The sequence below is a fragment of the Ochlerotatus camptorhynchus genome, unplaced genomic scaffold (genome assembly GCF_037179485.1).
Source record: "Ochlerotatus camptorhynchus isolate MF236.1 unplaced genomic scaffold, CSIRO-AGI_Acam_v1.1 ptg000357l, whole genome shotgun sequence".
NCBI lineage: Eukaryota > Metazoa > Arthropoda > Insecta > Diptera > Culicidae > Ochlerotatus > Ochlerotatus camptorhynchus.
The window spans coordinates 3,700,328-3,718,129 of NW_027040845.1; the positions used below are offsets into that span (position 1 = coordinate 3,700,328).

The 17,802-nt window shown below is 39.2% G+C and overlaps 1 protein-coding gene across 1 annotated transcript; it reads left to right on the forward strand.

Moving 5' to 3' along the window:
- The first annotated feature begins 237 nt into the window (after window positions 1-237).
- On the forward strand, window positions 238-16,394 carry LOC135709218 (transcription elongation regulator 1). The gene is made up of 7 exons (XM_065231468.1): window positions 238-1,325; window positions 1,400-2,477; window positions 2,541-2,691; window positions 14,849-15,121; window positions 15,191-15,504; window positions 15,565-15,727; window positions 15,787-16,394. The coding sequence occupies exons 1-7, from the start codon at window positions 317-319 to the stop codon at window positions 16,078-16,080; spliced, it is 3,282 nt and encodes a 1,093-aa protein (XP_065087540.1). The 5' UTR covers window positions 238-316; the 3' UTR covers window positions 16,081-16,394.
- Window positions 16,395-17,802: the final 1,408 nt, after the last annotated feature.

Below are 17,802 nucleotides of genomic sequence, written 5' to 3' on the forward strand. Positions count from 1 at the left end.
TTCAATCATATCATTTTCAATGGATTATCTTATAGCGCAAATTTATTAGATTTCCACATAACAGGAATATGTCAAATTGGTTCAGTGCACCGACTCTACTTGATAAAAGTTTTTCTAATGAAATATTTCATCACAAAGTTTCAAATTACATGTGCACAGCCTTATTCCACATTTTGAAATCCGCTACCTGGGCGTATGAATTGTTTTGGTTTGGATTTTGACAGCAATTTTTTTTTGTGTTAAGAAAAAGCGCAAGCAAATTGGTTCTTTCGGTGACATTTTTGCAATTTATTCAGCTTTTTCCGGAAAACTCGTGATGGAAACTAGTGAAAATGATTCGGCAAGTGTCGAAACAACCACGCAGCCTACGGGAGAAGTGGACACAGAGCCAGCGGATGTCGAAATGGAGGATATTGAAGCACCCTCAGTCGTACCCATAGCAGCGCAGCAGCAGCAACAAGAACAGCCGCAAAGCAGCGATGTTCCTGAGGTGGAAAATGATCCGGTCACACCGGCGGTGCAAGTTGTGGCAGAACCAAAAGAAAAAGTGCCCCTGCTGGCCAATCCACCATCCCTGTTGCGGGGTATGGCTCCAAATTTCGTTAGAGGCATTGCTCCTAGTGTTGGCACACCTGGCAGCATCCCCGGGCTTGTTCCCGGAAATGCAATGCATGCACCTCCTCCATTGCTTGCCACTCCCCCGGTTCAGACACAGGAACTGTGGGTAGAAACGAAAACCGCCGAAGGAAAGTCATATTACTACCATGCATTAACGCGTGAGACGACTTGGACTCGTCCGGAAGGACCGAATATTAAAGTGCTGTCGCAAGCGGAAGTAGAAGCCATGAACAAACCACAAACGCCTCAACCCAAACCGTTACTTGAGCTCAAACTAGAGCAGCCGATTCCAAGTTTGATGGGTGTTTCAGTGGGAAATATCGTGCCTACTACCGCTATTCCGACAGCTGTTACAGCGGCTTCAGTTCATCGTTTTTCCGGGCCACCGCCAGCGTTTATGGGGGGAATGCCACCGTTTGGAATGCCTCCACCTTCTTTTCCCAATTTTCCACCTTGGAATCAAGCAGCTGCTGTTGCAGCTGCCGCCGCAGGTGGAGGCCCGGGCCAATGGCCACCGGGTATGTCTCCGTTAATGGATCCGGCAAAGGCCATTGCTGAGATTAAGACGAACGAAATCGATCCTACTATCGCGGCTAAAGCCATAGCGTGGACAGAGCATAAGGCTCCCGATGGTAGACCGTATTATTATAATGCGTCCAAGGGCGAGAGCGTCTGGGAGAAACCGCAGGCAATCAAAGATATGGAAAGTAAGTGATGCATGAATTATTGATTTATGAATTTACAATTTACAATTTTGTTCTTTGTTTTTTTTTTCTTCTAGTGGCAAAATTGGCACTGTACAACGCTCGACAGAAACCGAAAGCAATTCCTCCTTTCATCGCACCACCGATTCCACCGCAGATGCCTATTATACCACCACTCCAGAGCAGTCTAGTGCAGGGAGCCGGAATGCCCGGTCAGATTGGCGGAGGCGTAAAGATTCAACAATTCCCAACTCAACTAACTCAGGTGTCCACACCTGGCGGTGCTCCGATCCGGCTGCATCAAATCAGTGGGGCCCCGGGAATGGTCTTCGACCAGATTAATTTTATGGCAAACAATAAGAATGAAAAGCAAGAGGAAGAGAAGAAGAAAAAAGCCGAAGCCGAGAAAAAGAAGAAAGAAGAAGAAGAGAAAGCTAAAGCGGCTAAGCCGCTGGACAAAAGTCGCCCGATATCAAGCACTCCCATCAGTGGAACACCGTGGTGTGTCGTTTGGACAGGGGATGGTCGGGTGTTCTTCTACAATCCATCATCGCGGACATCGGTCTGGGAGCGTCCGGAAGATCTGAAGGAGCGAGCCGATGTCGACAAGGCCATTTCCGTACCACCGCAGCAACTGTTGGGAACTCTTCCAAAAGAAACCGAGGTGATAAAACCTGCGATTTTGGAACCTGCTGAAAAACAGTCGGACTCGGAATCAAGTACCGAAGAAAGTGAAGAGGTTCCCAGCAAAAAGTTTAAAACCGATGTTGAAGCGGCCATCAAGACGTCGCAATCGGCTGCTGCGGCCGCCAGTATCAAGGGAACCACCGATCCTGAGAAAGAGGCACTTGCCATGGAAGCCGAAGTTCGAGCATCCAGGGAGCGCGCTCTGGTGCCGTTGGATGTGCGGATGAAATCGTTCAAGGAAATGCTGAAGGAGAAGGAAGTTTCGGCATTCAGTACCTGGGAGAAGGAACTGCATAAGATCGTGTTCGATCCGCGGTATCTACTTCTAACGTCCAAGGAAAGGAAGCAGGTGTTCGAGAAGTACGTCAAGGACCGGGCCGAGGAAGAGCGCAAGGAGAAGAAGAACAAGATGAAACAAAAGCGAGAGGAGTTTCGGTCTCTGCTGGAAGCGGCCCACTTACATGCCAAGTATGTCTTGCGCGGGTTGAATTCTCCGGAGACAGAAAATCCTAATATATTGTTTCTCTTCAGATCATCATTCAGTGAATTTGCTCAGAAATACGGCAAGGACGATCGCTTCAAAGTGATCGAGAAGATACGGGAACGTGAAAGCCTCTTCAACGAGTTTATCGTTGAAGTTCGCAAACGGGAGAAGGAGGATAAGCAGAATAGAAAGGAACAGGTGAGTTGTGATGGATGGGTGGTATTGCCGTGGTCAGGATGTACCAGTTCTATTGTTTTCTTTGAATTTTTACTCCCATGTAATTTTTGACATATACTTTTACAAGTCAACATTTGCCCAAGATTTGAATATGTTGACTAGTTGTGACAGCAACTGGAAGGATTATAGCGATGGAAGGTCCCTAGCTTTTATTGGAGAACATTTTAATTAACAATTTCGTTGAACATTTGGTCCTGAGCGCCTGAGCGATTTTTGATGAGTATTGTGCGGTTGTAGCGTGAATGGCCGTATTTTCGTGCACTTGAGAAATTCTCAACTTTCGCATATTAATTAAATTTTTGGGGCTTTGCGTTGAGCAGAAATACAACACGATTTTGTTTGACGTCAAAACCAAATTGACGTTTTTGTGCCTATTTCGCTATAAAAAAAAGCGAGCAAACATGTTCCGTAACTCGTGCATCTGAAGCTGGAAGCTCATGAAGCAGAAGTTAGGAAGGTTAATGCATGCAATTAAGTATTTTAGCGACGTATTAATTGCTATGCTATACAGTAACCACTTTCAGTAATTACTGAGAAAACTTTTTACTTTTACTTTCTATCGAAAAACATGACGATAATGCTAGATGTTTACTGCCCATAAAAACAACAGTCCCATATGGATTTGTTTGTCAGAAATGAGTTATCCATTAGAATCGATATTGTAAACTACCGACATTTTACACTGTGCACTAAAAGTTACATGTTTTGTTGTAAATTGAATTAACTAATTCGAAAATTTGTTACTGAAGCCTTATTTTCTAAAAATCATATGGCTTTGTTTTCTATATTTTCCGATTTTATCTATCTATATACAGTTCAATTAATGAATCATTGTCCTTTTTGTTTTTGCAAATCATTTATTTTTCAAGGCTTCAATGCGGAAGCTTTGCGGAGCCGAGATTCGATTTAACTTTTTATAATGTTTTTCAATACTAGAGTTAGTAGAAGAGGGGATCGGATACTCGCGTCTTAATGTCTTAATGAAGGTTGCGGGCTACAATCTATTAACTGGGAACAAGAAATTCCAGGAAAAGGTTCACAAAGATGCGATTAATATAGAGAGCTGCTCCAGGTCAAATAGTGTAAAATAGATTTTACCTCTCAGAATTCCATGAAACTTCGTTCGCTAGGGGCAATGAACCAACGACCAATTTGACTCACGCCTATTTTTTTTTAATACGGCTCATTCGATATTTTGCAATAACTCATAGTCTGAAAGAAAGTTGTAAAAAACTGGATTGGAAAATGATTAAAACTTAAAATTTCAATCACAAAAAGTACATTTTAGATATTTGAACTTATGTTTATTTGAAAGTTAATCAAAAATGCTAACTTTTCTGGAACTTCCAAATTGACCAAAATCGTAGAACATGAACTTATAGTAACATTTTGTTCCTCGCAATATTTATGTGATTTGTGCATAAGAAACGATTTTTTTAACTAAAAAATTGACCGCATGGTTGACGTAGACTACGTAATGCTGTTTAGTGAACTTCTCGTGGATTTTTCTTGATATTGATTTAAAATACAGTAGAAGTGACTTTTCGCTAATCAAACGTTTGGTTTCCAATAACTAGCAGCTTGGTACAACATTAATTGCAAATTAGGAGGATTCAATTATTCCCCATCATTTTGCTGGTTGTGGTGATCCTGTAGCAGGAACATTTTCTCGTCCGAAAACAGAATTTCACAATCACTGTGCCGCTTAACAGGCTTATCACGAGCAGGGCTCTACAATTTCGAAGCTCTAAAATGAACTCGTGTTTTGTTTCTCTCATACATACGTGTTCGACGCTTCATTTCTATAACGCCTAGCTAGACTATCAGCAAGAAACGAAAATAAAAAAGAAGGACGCTTGGAAGGAAAGGCTGGCTGTGGAACTTCTCGTCGTTGCTTTGCTCATCGCTTTCAATGTAAATAACGTCGATTTTCTAGTTAAACGAACTTCATTATGGCTTTCAATCCCCTTTCACGAACACTCTATCGCCGCTCTTTCAATTTGTTTAAAATGCGTTATGTCCCGTTTTCGATCATTTTTTTAGATAAATATATCGATGGAAGATAAATTAGAAATATGACGTGTAATCTTCAAGTGTTTTGACGTGAGAAATGCTTTAAATGTGTTATTTCATTTTCCGTCATATACGTCATGAAACCTCTGTTGATGTGTTTCATGAAAGAGAAAACTATCAAAGTCGAGCGCTCTTTCGCTCATCCATTTCGACGAAGCTTGAAAGGAAGACCAATGGAGCGACGGGAGAAAGAGAGACAAGCGATTGAACATTTGTTTGTGCACGCCGACTGAGGTTCTAGAATGCTGCGAAGCTGTTCGACTTTAACAGAAAAAGAAAGCCAGCAGTCTCTTCGTCGCATCGATTTGGTCGATTGAAGCTGATATTGTGACGCCCTGATCACGAGCCTCAAACGAATCCACCGTTCAGCTACACTCAAAATAATCTTCACGTCAATGCTACGTGAAAACATACGTAGATTTTTTCCATCGTACTTTTCACGTAAGAATTACGTGATTCTCATATAGATGCACTCATTTCGTCAAGCTTCAACGTCACATGAGTATCACATATAACTTACGTGATTTTGCTAATGAATGTCATGGTGGTTTTAAGTACTATTGTTTTGGCGATACTTATATACTTTTTTTTATTATTATAATGAATTTTCACAATATATCAGACTAATGCCCTTTTATTCAATAAAAAAGCCGCAATGAAATCCGATGAAACACTAATAATTCCAATCAGGTGCAGGGTGATAACATAAAGGTTGGTGATAATCCAAGTTATTTTTCCGCGGGAACTGCTGGATTGCTTGCCACCTACCTGTGAAAAATAATAAAATAATAAAATGAGTTTTGACAATGGGAAAAAATAACCCGTATCTTATACTTACATCTTGAAATTAATTTATAAAAATAACGAAAACATCTCTTTATCTAGCCGCCATGTTGTGCACCATGCTGAGTGTCGCACTGTTTTTTTTCAGAAGTGGAAACCATGTAAGGTTTACGTTAAACGCACATAGAAATTGTCTATGTGGAAATCACGTAAATTTCATTGGGAGCGTTAGAGTATTCAACATAAATTTTCTTTAATATTCAAGTGGTATCACGTATATGCTACGTGAGTCACGTAAAGCTGATAGAATAGGGAAACGAGATACCTTATGTGATTTTTCACGTAACTTTGACGTGTCGATTATTTTGAGTGTATAGTATTCATTGATTCCAATATATCTTTATTGCGGTCAATATATACACAGGGGGAACATAAATTCGAACGGGACAAGTAACGGAAACTTGGTTACAATCATATGATGTAAGGGAGTTTAACTCATGGTACTTCTTGCCGGTATACTGAAACAAAAAAAAAAACAATAACTTTTAATTCTATACATAATTTGTTTAGTTATCATACTTACAACACGAAATTGTTCCACGCAAATAAATAGGTAACAAAATTATCTAGATTTTCACTGGAATGTAAACATGCACATTGCAATGCCACCATATTGTGACTAACTCATTCATTCTTTCAGATGTGAGAATCGCTTATAGGGTTTACGTGAAATGCACATAGAATTTGTGTATGTGCAAATCACGTACGTTTCATTAAAAAATCTACCGACTTCCAAAAGGAATTTCCGTTGATGCATATGTGGTATCACGTAGACTCTACTTGTGTCTCGTAAAATTGACAGAAGCGGAAATAGAGTGACTCTATGTGATTTTTCACGTAACAATAACGTGTGAATTATTTCGAGTGTATCTTTCTCTCGGCTCATAACCGATTGATAGTTGTTGCTCAAGGGCGTAGCCAGGTTTCGAATTAGGGGGGGATTAGACGTGTCGATTAGCTGAACACCATTATACCGAACGCTATTATACCGTATGAATTACTAGGTCGATCGTCGTTTAACCGAAACTGAATTTCAGTCATACTTTGGCATATGTCATCGGTATTTTATGAATTTGTATAAAAATACAAAATGTTTATAAATAATGTATCCAGGGTGCCAGAACCTTTCAAAACTATAGGGATTGTCTTCAAGATTCAAGTTTTTTCTAGTAGTATTAAAATTAAGTTAGTTTTAAGTCTTACAATCCTCTGATTTTCCACTCCCGGATCTTTTTAATTTCCCTAGAAACCCCTCACAAAATATTTTTTCAATTTTTCCAAGAATTTTCTTAGCAAAAAGTTTTAAGCTACCGCATTCAAATTATTGATAACGATGACAGAAATCATGCTCAATAACATTAGGAAGAAACCCATAATTATTAATTAACCAGGGTGGAAAAGCGATAAATTGGTTTTACGAATTGTTTAAGGAATCTAAAGCTTGCAAAAAATTAAGATCCAAAGAATAGACGAACTCATGTTTTGTTCGATGTCTGAATTTTATTTGCACCAGACAGTGATTTTTTTTTTAAATTCGGAGTCTAATATAATTTAAAATTTTTCCTGCTTCGGTAAATGTTGACCATTTCGAACATATTTTTTTAAACCAAGACTTATAAAAGGATCATAACCTTGCAATAACAGTCCTTTTAATGTTGTCCAAGAGGGGTGAGAGGGGCATAGTGAACAGGTGTGGCATAGTGAGCATCCCATGCCCCAGCTTGGTCTTCCGGCCGTGCGGAACAAAGTTGATGGTGGTAGGATCAATATCATAATGATATAGAACCTACTTGATTTGTTTAATGCAGCTGGAGATCCAGAGCCAAAGTGCGGAATGCTCACTATGCCCCACCCGTTCACTATACCCCTCCTGCCCCTAATCAACTCTAACCGGTTAGCATTTAGACAATTTTACAATATTTTGTGACTCCGACAATTACGCAAAGCAAAATGATAAAACATCGTTAGTATCCGCGTTGATGTTGCGCGTTTTTTTTTTGCATGAAAAGGATTTCAATATTTTACAATTTGGTGAACGTTCAAAGATTTCTTATTTTATCGAAGACATTCCCAATTCCTCATCTCATCTCATCTATCTATCTTTAACAACTTACAAAATTGTGTTTGAAAAGCTAGTCTTGCTAGAGATCTCCCATTTTATTCGATAACAGATTTTCAATTATCTTCATTATAATTAACTTGAACATTTGTTAGAAACATTTTATTTTAGATTTTTCTTAAAGTATGGGCTAGGATTAGATAATAAAAAATGGCACTTATTTTGTTTTCCACCCAATTGTGATGATTTAAAACATATATATTAACAAGTAAAATTTCTGACACTAGAAACAATTTTGATTATAATTGGAATTTCCTTCAAACGTTCACCATCTACTGAATTTTTTGAAATTCACTCTACAGTATTGTTGGTATTCTCTTGAAAGCTCGCACTTCAGTTTATTCTATGTATAGAATACTCTTGTTATATTCATTATAGTTCCTTTGGTTAACCTATAAGCATTTTTCAGAAACCTTTTGAAATTCACCTTTGACCTGCTATTGAAGTTTGTTAATTATTTTCTCCCCATTGACTACGATCTCTCCATGAAACAGGCTATTCAAGGAGTTCCAGATCAACTTCGACCTATCTCAATTCCCCACATTTTTGCTGAAAAGTACCAACAAGTCAATTGCAATAGAAGATTTTTCACTGATGGATCACGCATTGATGGATCCACTGGCTTCGGCGTCTTCAATGAATACTCAACCGCCTTTCGGAAACTGCAGGAACCTTGTTCCGTTTATGTTGCTGAGCTAGCAGCAATTAACTTCGCATTGGGGATGATTTCCGATATGCCTATAGACCATTACTTCATCTTCTCGGATAGTCTCAGTTCGATTGAGGCTATTCGGTCGATGAAACAAGGTAGGCACTCATCTTATTTCCTTTCAAAGGTAAGGGAGCAGATGAGTTTGCTGGTCGAAAGATCATATATGATTACCTTTGTATGGGTCCCCTCACATTGCTCAATCCCAGGCAATGAGAAGGCAGACTCTCTCGCAAAGGTGGGCGCACAACAAGGCGAGATTTATGATAGAAGAATTTCACATGATGAATTTTTCCCATTAGTACATGTAAGTCGGGGATTCATTCGAGTGATGTCAAGACTTATGTCCAACCACTACTCGCTAGACGCACATCTCTATAGAATAAACCTCGTTGACAGCAATATATGTAGGTGCAGAACCGGTTATGATGACATCGATCACGCAGTTTGGTATTGCCCGGGTAATGACGCCTCCAGAGCACGACTATTGGATACCCTAGTGGCCCGAGGTAGACAACCCTTCCGTGAAGTAAGAGATGTATTGGGAACACGTGATCTTCCCTACATGCAAGCGATCTACGAATTCCTTTGTTTGTCTGATGTTAGAGTTTGATGTGACTATCCCCTCCTTTCCAAACAATTTCCCGCCATTGTGTCCCAGTCTTATTATCCTCCTGTTCCTGTGCTACTTGCCCCTGCCCAGTCAGGATTTGATCAACCGTCCGAGAGTAGTATCTGAAGGAGGCTTCAGAAACCAGTTTCCTACCTAGATCCTTCCAATTGAAATTGTTACCCATTAACCTCGAGCCCGCCACGAGTAATTGGTACCCAATACTAACCTAGCAATACTGCTATTTAAAATGTAAATCAAACATTACTGATTTTGGCTCCGCAAAGTGTCACACACGACTGAGCCTAGTAAATAAACGAACTAGTTAAAAAAAAAAAAATTATTTTCTTGAAACTTTCCTCAGAACACTCCTGAAAATTTCCTCAGAACTTTTTTATAATTCGTCGTAGAATGTGGGAAGGGTTCTCCTTAAAATTCGCTAATATTTATTAAACCCCCATTGAAATTATCTCTCGAGCTAAAAATGTCTTTGGAATTCTAGCCAACATTGTCAATCTTTGAAGTGCCAGACTGTTGAAAAACAAGCTAATTATAAGAACGTTGAAGGTATTTCAATATGTCAGATTCTTGGGAAAGTTTCAGAGATGCCTCGATCTTGCTGTTATATCGAATTCTCCTGAAACAGCTAAAAAGCAGTTGAATGTTTGTCTTGATCAATTAGTGGAGAAGGATAATATTACACTGAAGTCTTTTTTTACGCGGTTTTTTTTTACACGGTTTTTCGCGATTTACACGGTACGTTTTTAACGGTTTCTCGACAACGATACAACCTATCGACTTGATTCCAATCACATTATCCGTTTCAAGCTATAGGTAATCAAATGGCATACTTTAAAAAAAATCACAATTTTTGGTGTAAATACAGAAATTTTCAAAATATGTCTATATGGACCATAGCATGCTATAATTACAAATGGCATCAAAATCCGATTATTTTAAAACATTTAAACATGTGAAAAATCACAATCTCGTAGGTTTTTTTTCTATACGGTTTTTTTTTACACAGTACGTATCCCCCGTGTAAAAAAAGACCTGAGTGTAATGGTACGGTAGCGGACAAAATTAAAGTGGAATATAATGAGTTGTGCGATGCTCTTAAATTTAAAGTAAAATTTGGAAAATTATCGCTGAAGTGAGGAACGTTTGGACAGATTGTGGATGAGGCTTATGAATGTTGCTGGTAAAGATTTTTCAAAACTTATGGGTTTCGTCACGAAAATTCTTGTATTGTCGCATGGAAATGCCACGCTGGAACAGGAATTTTTCGCAGAATAAGGAGTGCTTGGTGATCAACCAGACGGAAGAAAGTCTTTGTGGCTCAGCGCATTGTTTATAATGCAATATTGAATGCTGTAGGCTTGACGAATGTCAGAATCACGAAAAGTCTTGTGCAATATGCCAAAAACTCCTACGATCGGTACAAGGAAGCTATCAGCAGGAAGAAACAGTATACTAGCGATAGGGACAGCGATGCTGAAAGGAAACGAAAAGTTGCTCAAAATGTTAAAAGCAAAAATACATGCAACTGCTCAAAAAGAAGCATCATTACTCGACGAGCAGATGAAACATCTTAACCCTTAAATACGCAATATTGTTTTAAAACAGCATTGCCAAACATGTTAACACTTTTTTTTAATAGCTAGATCGGTTTTTTGGAAGATTCAATTGAATTTGCTTTACGAAGCCAATAGTTCACTGTTCATTTTCTGTAACATTTGAAAATGATCGATTGTAAAATTCATCCATTCAAACATTGCAAGTTTCCGTTACACATTCTACCGAAGGCTTCGTGTTCGGAGTGTTAATGACATATAAATGCCAATATCGCTAAGGACCAATGTACCCATTTAGTTAAACGAACTAGAATCACGAGTGTCTGGCCGTGATAACCTTTTTAAAAAAGGACAATTCAACTAACTAACATTTATTTTCACTGATTCTTCACCTTCACACAGAATTATGCACTTCGCACGTAATTCACCTGCTGACTCGGGTAGATGTTCCAACGTAACTCTAGTTAAAAAAGGCTTGGCCTTAAGCGTATTTTAAATATTTTTTATTATCTGGTTTGACACATGATATGCATTTTAGTTAGCGAATGCCCTTTGTTTGATGAAAAGTCAACACAGCTCAGCGAACGAATGGAATAATTATTGTACACTCATAAAATAAATCACATAACTCGTGGAAAATATCCATGTGAATTTCACATAACTTACATGTGATCCCATAATTGGAAATTGCACCACTAAATCACATGAACGTTATGTGTCCAATGAAATCTATATGATTTCTCATATAGAATTTCTAATGCTATGTGATATACAGGTAAAAATCATTGTTTTTGTTTTTGGAAAAATACTATGTTCGTTCCTAATAGAAACTAAGTGAAAACTTTTTTCAGTGTTTTTTCAAGCCAGCTTAGTACACTCAAAATAATCTACACGTTGAAGCTACGTGAAAAACAAACTGACTGTTTCACCGTACGCAACAGAATGATGTCAAGCTGTCTAGCAGTTTCTTCATCAAGGGAAAAAAAAAGCATCTAGACCCATCTCCATGATCGTCCAGATTTGTGCTGCGTATTGAATATAAAAAATGCTGATGTGGTTTATTTAGTAAATTTTAATAAATTAAAGGAATATTACTTTTATTACTATCAATACCTTAAAGATTTTATCTACATTAAGGAAATATTTGTATAAACAGTGTCAAATATTCATACTAGAATCCTCCAATGAATGTCACCATTTGGTCGGTGACTTCTATGTGATAATCCTATGACAGTTAAGTTTCATGAAATGAGTACACCTACATGAGAATCACGTACCTCTTATGTGAAAACTACGATGGAAAAAATCTACGTATGTTTTCACGTAGCATTGTTGTGAAAATTATTCTGAGTGTATGCATACGAAGCATATAATTTGAAGTATTTCACTAAATAAATATGGGAAATGGATCTAAGATTGGGCCCATCGCTAAAAATCAGTTATTTATAAATTTTATCTAGATGAACGCGTCATTGGGACGGTACTAATGGATATTTTTGGTTGCTATTGAAAGTTTAGTCGATTACTGAATTTATGTATCAGCCCAAATTAGGGGCATTTAGGCCGACATTACATCCATTTCCCCTATACAGTGTTGGAAAAGTTCGCGATATTTCACGAAGTTCTCCAAGGGAAAAGTTCGCGGGTCATAGTGAGTTTTTGCAAACTTTTCCATCACTGCCCCTATATAATATAGTTAAGTTAAGACTTCTATCATGTAGAAGAATTATAGGAAATATGCAAAACTGATAGATTTAAAGCTTTGTTGAAAAATCAGGAATGTTTATAGAAGAAACCAGGAAAACCGGTAAAAACCAGAAATTTAAAATCAGCAATTCACTTGCCACCCTGACTTCATCCATATGCCGAAGTAAATTCAATGACATTTCAATGGGTTTGGACGGAAATTAAACTTGTATGACGGAATTGGAATCATGAAGCAGTGCAATTTTTTTTAACAATATCCCAACAATGTGTGACTTTTTATCCAATCTAACGGTATGTATGGAAAGGCAAATCAATTTAGGAGTCATCTTTGAAAGAAACATTCCACGGAAATAAGATCACATTTTGAAAAATTGTTGTTTTTTTCTCTACAAAGACTCATGAGAAAAATTGGTTTCATTGATTTTATTTTCAGTGTGGGCAGGCTTGCTTCCACTCATTTACTATAAAAAAAATGATTTGCCGAATTTTGGAATCATTAGATGTTATAATGATATTTTGTACTTGTTAAATACAAGAAGAGGTTGAAAGGCAAGTGTTTGACCCATAAAACCTGTCAAACCTGAGTGAAGGTTCACGAATCATAAAATCGCTGATTGTGACACTCTGAAAGCGAAATTGACAGGTTTCATGTGTCAAACACATACTTTACAAACTCTTCTTTTAACTTACAAGCAAATAATTTAATAATTCCGGAAAACATTTTTTATAGCAAGTGAGTGGAAGCAACCCTGAGTGTGGGAAATCAAGGACATATTTGCTTTTATAAAAAAAAATCAAACAAAAATTGTCAACATTATGTTGGGGAAACTTTACCCTATGATGGTGTTAGTATGCGTGGGTGAGCTATAAGTTTCGACAAATTGACGTTTGAATTTTTTTTTTGTTATGAAAATTGGACAATTCCGAAGAACTCCGAGATTAGGGCGTGATTGCAAACAGGTAAATAGCCGATTTCTGACGAATTAAAGCTCAATCTAAAAAGCTGTCTACACAAACAGTTAGAGGAATGATTTCTCTATTATTTGGTATAGTTTGTTTGCGAGATTGAACTTTTACTCGGGAGAAATCGGTGATTGACGTATTTGTATACAAAAGCAATTACGCCCAAATATCAAAGTTCTCCGGAATTACCTAAAATTGCTTCATTTAACAATTTTGGTTGTTGCTCTAATAAGATGTAATGTCGACCTTTTTTGTTATCAGCCCTTTTCAAATGTAAGTTGAGATATTTTCTCTTTGGATTGGGAGTAGGTGCTGCCAGCCCCATTGACGCTTTGGGATGAAATTCGTTTTATATTTTGAGAATTAGGTCAAAATAACTGTTTGTTGATGTTCTTAAATTGTCATAGTGCTGGAAATTTTCTAGTGGCAGCACTAACCGGATCATTTTAAACCCTTGTCAGTCATATATATAAACGGCCTATACAGTGTAATCCTTATTGCAGCATACCACCATATAAGTGTTCAAGATTTTTAACTGTCGCTCATTTTCTAAATCCTCTAAGCTTTGGAAAAATTTAAAATTTATCTTTTCTCACGCGAGGTCTCGGGTCTTGTGGCTTTGAGCTCCCCGCGCTTTTGTTTTTTCTTCTATCGCTATAACCCTTTGTTGACTGCCACGTAAAGTGTAAAATAGACGTTTCAAAAAAACTACATACATGTACATCAAATCACCGTTGTTGGTCCCTTTTTATGTCAACTTTTGTTATCCAACACTATATAACTCCAGCAGGTAATCGTTCTACCACTACTACTACTACTACTGCTACTAGAGATCCTATCGCAAGAGCTGCTGCAATCAGTTGGTGTCACTCTGAGGAAGCCCAGCACTTCAACAGTCAAAATTCCCTTTCTTTCGTGTTCCCGCAATCGACGACGCAGACTCAGTGTGTTCGTATCTATCGTCGGAACGGACCCAATGCCAGCAGCACCGATGTAGCTAGCCGCGCGAAAGGATGGTGGATTTCAATGGTACTATTCGAACATTGTCTTGTTTTTATGAGATCCCCCAGGGAAGCGATCTGTGTACAAAATGCGTAGTGTTGATGAGGACTTAGGATCTGAGTTGTATTGGTCAGGAAATTTGCAGCGCTGAGCGGAGATTAATCTTTGATGGATGGATTGATACAACTCAAATTTTAAGTGCAAATCAAACTTTCGCTTTTGTACAGCCATACATTCTCTATTTAAGTAAATGCGATTGTCCCTTTGCTTTTGAAATAACTGACATTTCTTCCAGGACATACGTAACAACTTTCTGAATTTCAGCTTAATGCCCATAATGTCTTTCTTAAGCTTCAGATTCGTTGTTTGAATGCTTATCTTGAAGTTAATCATTCAAACAGTTTAGTTTGATAAGCATCGATGTTAAGTTAGATGTGTAAGGTTCTGTTGTACCTGCTGAATGAGTAATTTGTGTCTATTCTGTTCTTGAATTCCTTCAACTTTCTTCCCGAATGCAGATTCGAAAGGACTTTCTGGTGATGCTTCGTGAGCACAGTGAAATCACTCGGCATTCCCGGTTCCACGATGTTCGTAAACGGCTCGAATCGGATAGTCGCTATCGTGCCATCTCGGATTCGCTCTTACGCGAAGATCTTTTCGAAGAGCATATAAAATATTTGAAGGACGAAAAGAAGCGTGCCAAGGAGAAGGAACGCAAGCGACGCGATCGACGGTCCAGCGATCGTCGTGGTTCGTCCCGGGATCGGACCGAATCGAAGGAACGTGATCAGGTATGTTGAACGCTACACTGTATAGTAGGGTGAGTTCCAGGATGAATGTGACGTAAAATTTTCTTTCAGGAGGACGGCGAGCACCCACATACATCGGACGACGAAGCGGAACGGCAGCAGAAGGAGCGCGAGAGAAGACTCCGCGCCGAGGCAAGTATTAAAGAGCGTGAAAAAGAAGTCCAGCGTACGCTGGCTACCCATCTTAGGGATAGGGACAAGGGACGTCAACAGCATCAACGGGACGAGGCTATTCGTCACTTCAACGCCCTGTTGGCGGATCTCGTTCGGAATGCGGATCTTACCTGGAAGGAAGTGAAAAAGCAGCTCAAAAAGGATCATCGCTGGGAACTGGTCGAACTTCTGGATCGTGAGGATCGCGAAGGGTGAGTAATCGTAATGATCACTGATGAGAAATGTTCGTTGACAATCAAATTTTCCAACAGTCTCTTCAATCAACACATCAACAATCTGGCAATGAGAAAGCGTGACAAATTCCGCGAGATGTTGGACGAAATTTCATCGCTGGAGCTGACCAGCCAATGGAAGGAGATCAAAAAAACGATCCGCGAGGATCCTCGCTATCTGAAGTACAATAGCAGCGAACGGGTGAGTGCTTGAAACTCTAGGATTACAAATCCATTTGCGACTAACGGCCGTCATTTCAGTGCGAGCGGGAGTTCCGTGAGTACGTCAAGGACAAGACGATGAACGCAAAGCTGTCGTTCCGTGAGCTGCTCAAAGAGTGCAAATTTATCACCCACAAAAGCTGGGACACGTATCGGGAAAACGGGAACCATTTGCGTGAAATCGAGGACATTTTGCGTAACGATAAGCGCTATCTGGTGTTGAACCACATGCATGCCGATCGGACGCAGATGATTGTGGGGCATTTGGAGGATTTGCACAAGAAAGGACCACCGCCACCGCCGACGGCCAGCGAATCTTCCCGGAGGAAGTAAATGCAAGTAAGTGTGTGGTTTATATATAATATTCTGTTTTCTAAACTAAATGACTTGAAACTTAAACTAAATTAATGCTAACCGAAAACCGCGTACATGCGGCTGGAGGTTTGCAATTAGATGGTAGGGCTATTTTATTCTTCTTTACTTAGCTTACTAAGCACACTATCATATATGATTAAAGAAGGCGGTAAATCGAAATTGGACCTGACGCAGGTTGTTAACGCGTTTAGACGTAGATATGTTCAGCCAGGAAAAGAAATGCGAATAAACAAGCTTGTCGAATTTTAGGCACAAGCGATCCGTAGCAAAAACAGGACACCAATCGGTTTTACTTGGATGACAGCCATTATAGTTAGGTATAGTCTATTGGTTTATTCACGGTTCCCAGAGGGGTCATTATGCGCTCTCCAGTTGAATTGCTTTAGGTGGTTGGAAATTAAATCATAGCTCAGTGACTTCAATGGTTTAACACAAACGAACCCAACGATTGACATGCCTAAAAAGGGTGGTTGGTTTGCTCGTTCTATTATTTTGAATTGCTTGAATAATCTGAAGCATAAACAAGATAAACTTAACCTTATCGAAATTAACAGATGGTTCCTTGATATTAAGTAATTCCTGCCAATACGTTTTTTCAGCTATGATAGACCCTTTCCTTCCCGTGACAGCACAGGTGATCCACAACTTTTCGGTACGTTGATACAGCATAAAATAGCCAGCATTGATTAAAGCTTTTTTGTGTGCTCTTTGTTTTCATCCATATCTCTTCTTGTTGTTCCAACAGTTCAGATATTGAAAACAATTAAAATACTGTTGATTCTAATCAGAAACATGTTTTGCAATAACAATTTTCAAAAACGCATTTCTATATTCAAAAACAACGAAAAACCTTCTGGATGAGAAAGGGTTTAATAACGTAGCATAGGGGAACCAAAAGACGTAATCTTACGTCAAAAGTTGGCAATCGATACCGTTAAACATCGAAAGCCGGATTAAGGACCAGTTTAGGGCAGGAGACAACTCGGCGGCACTCAGACATTCCGTTGCGGAGATGATAAATTCCGGGTACCCCAGGCATGCGAACCGTTTTACCGACGGCTCCAAATCACACACCGGAGGTGGGATAGGCATCGCGGGAAAGATCTCGTCGAAAGAACCGCTCGTTTTTTTTCTGCAGATGCAGCGGCGATCTTCGAAGCAGCAACCACACCATCCGACCGACCAGTCCTAATCTTTACAGATTCACACATGCCCACTCCTCCGTGGATTCAGGGGATCATCAGCCTCCCAAACACAGTGCTCGTCTGGGTTCCGGGGCATTGTGGCATTGTTTTATTGTTTTATTGTTGTTTTACATCACAGGCTGGATGAAGCCCCAATGATGTTAACCTTATCAACTATGGTAAAAAAAATGCATTCAAGCATGGTCATAACATAAAAAACATTAAAAAACATATATCTTATAGTCAGTTACTCCTGCCGGCGAAAAACAGAAGAAAACTTTCGACGAAGCGCATGCGCATCACGGGAGAGATGAAAGTCGAAAACAGATGCAACTCTGTTGAATGTTCTGTGCAGTCCGCAAATCGCACCGTGTGCTCCATAATTTGTGCGACGTAGAGGCAGTCTTAGCATAAGGTTATTACGAAGCGGTCGGGGTTGACCATTCAGGTCAATTTGCCTCAGGATAGCCTCGCAATCTGTCCTTCCTTGCAGGAT

Bases quoted from the DNA above. Each gene is read 5' to 3' on its own strand.
- LOC135709218 (XM_065231468.1), top strand. From the start codon at position 317: ATGGAAACTAGTGAAAATGATTCGGCAAGTGTCGAAACAACCACGCAG. The intron at 2,478-2,540 runs GTATGTCTTGCG...GTTTCTCTTCAG, and splicing joins GCGGCCCACTTACATGCCAA to ATCATCATTCAGTGAATTTG. The intron at 15,728-15,786 runs GTGAGTGCTTGA...CCGTCATTTCAG, and splicing joins AGTACAATAGCAGCGAACGG to TGCGAGCGGGAGTTCCGTGA.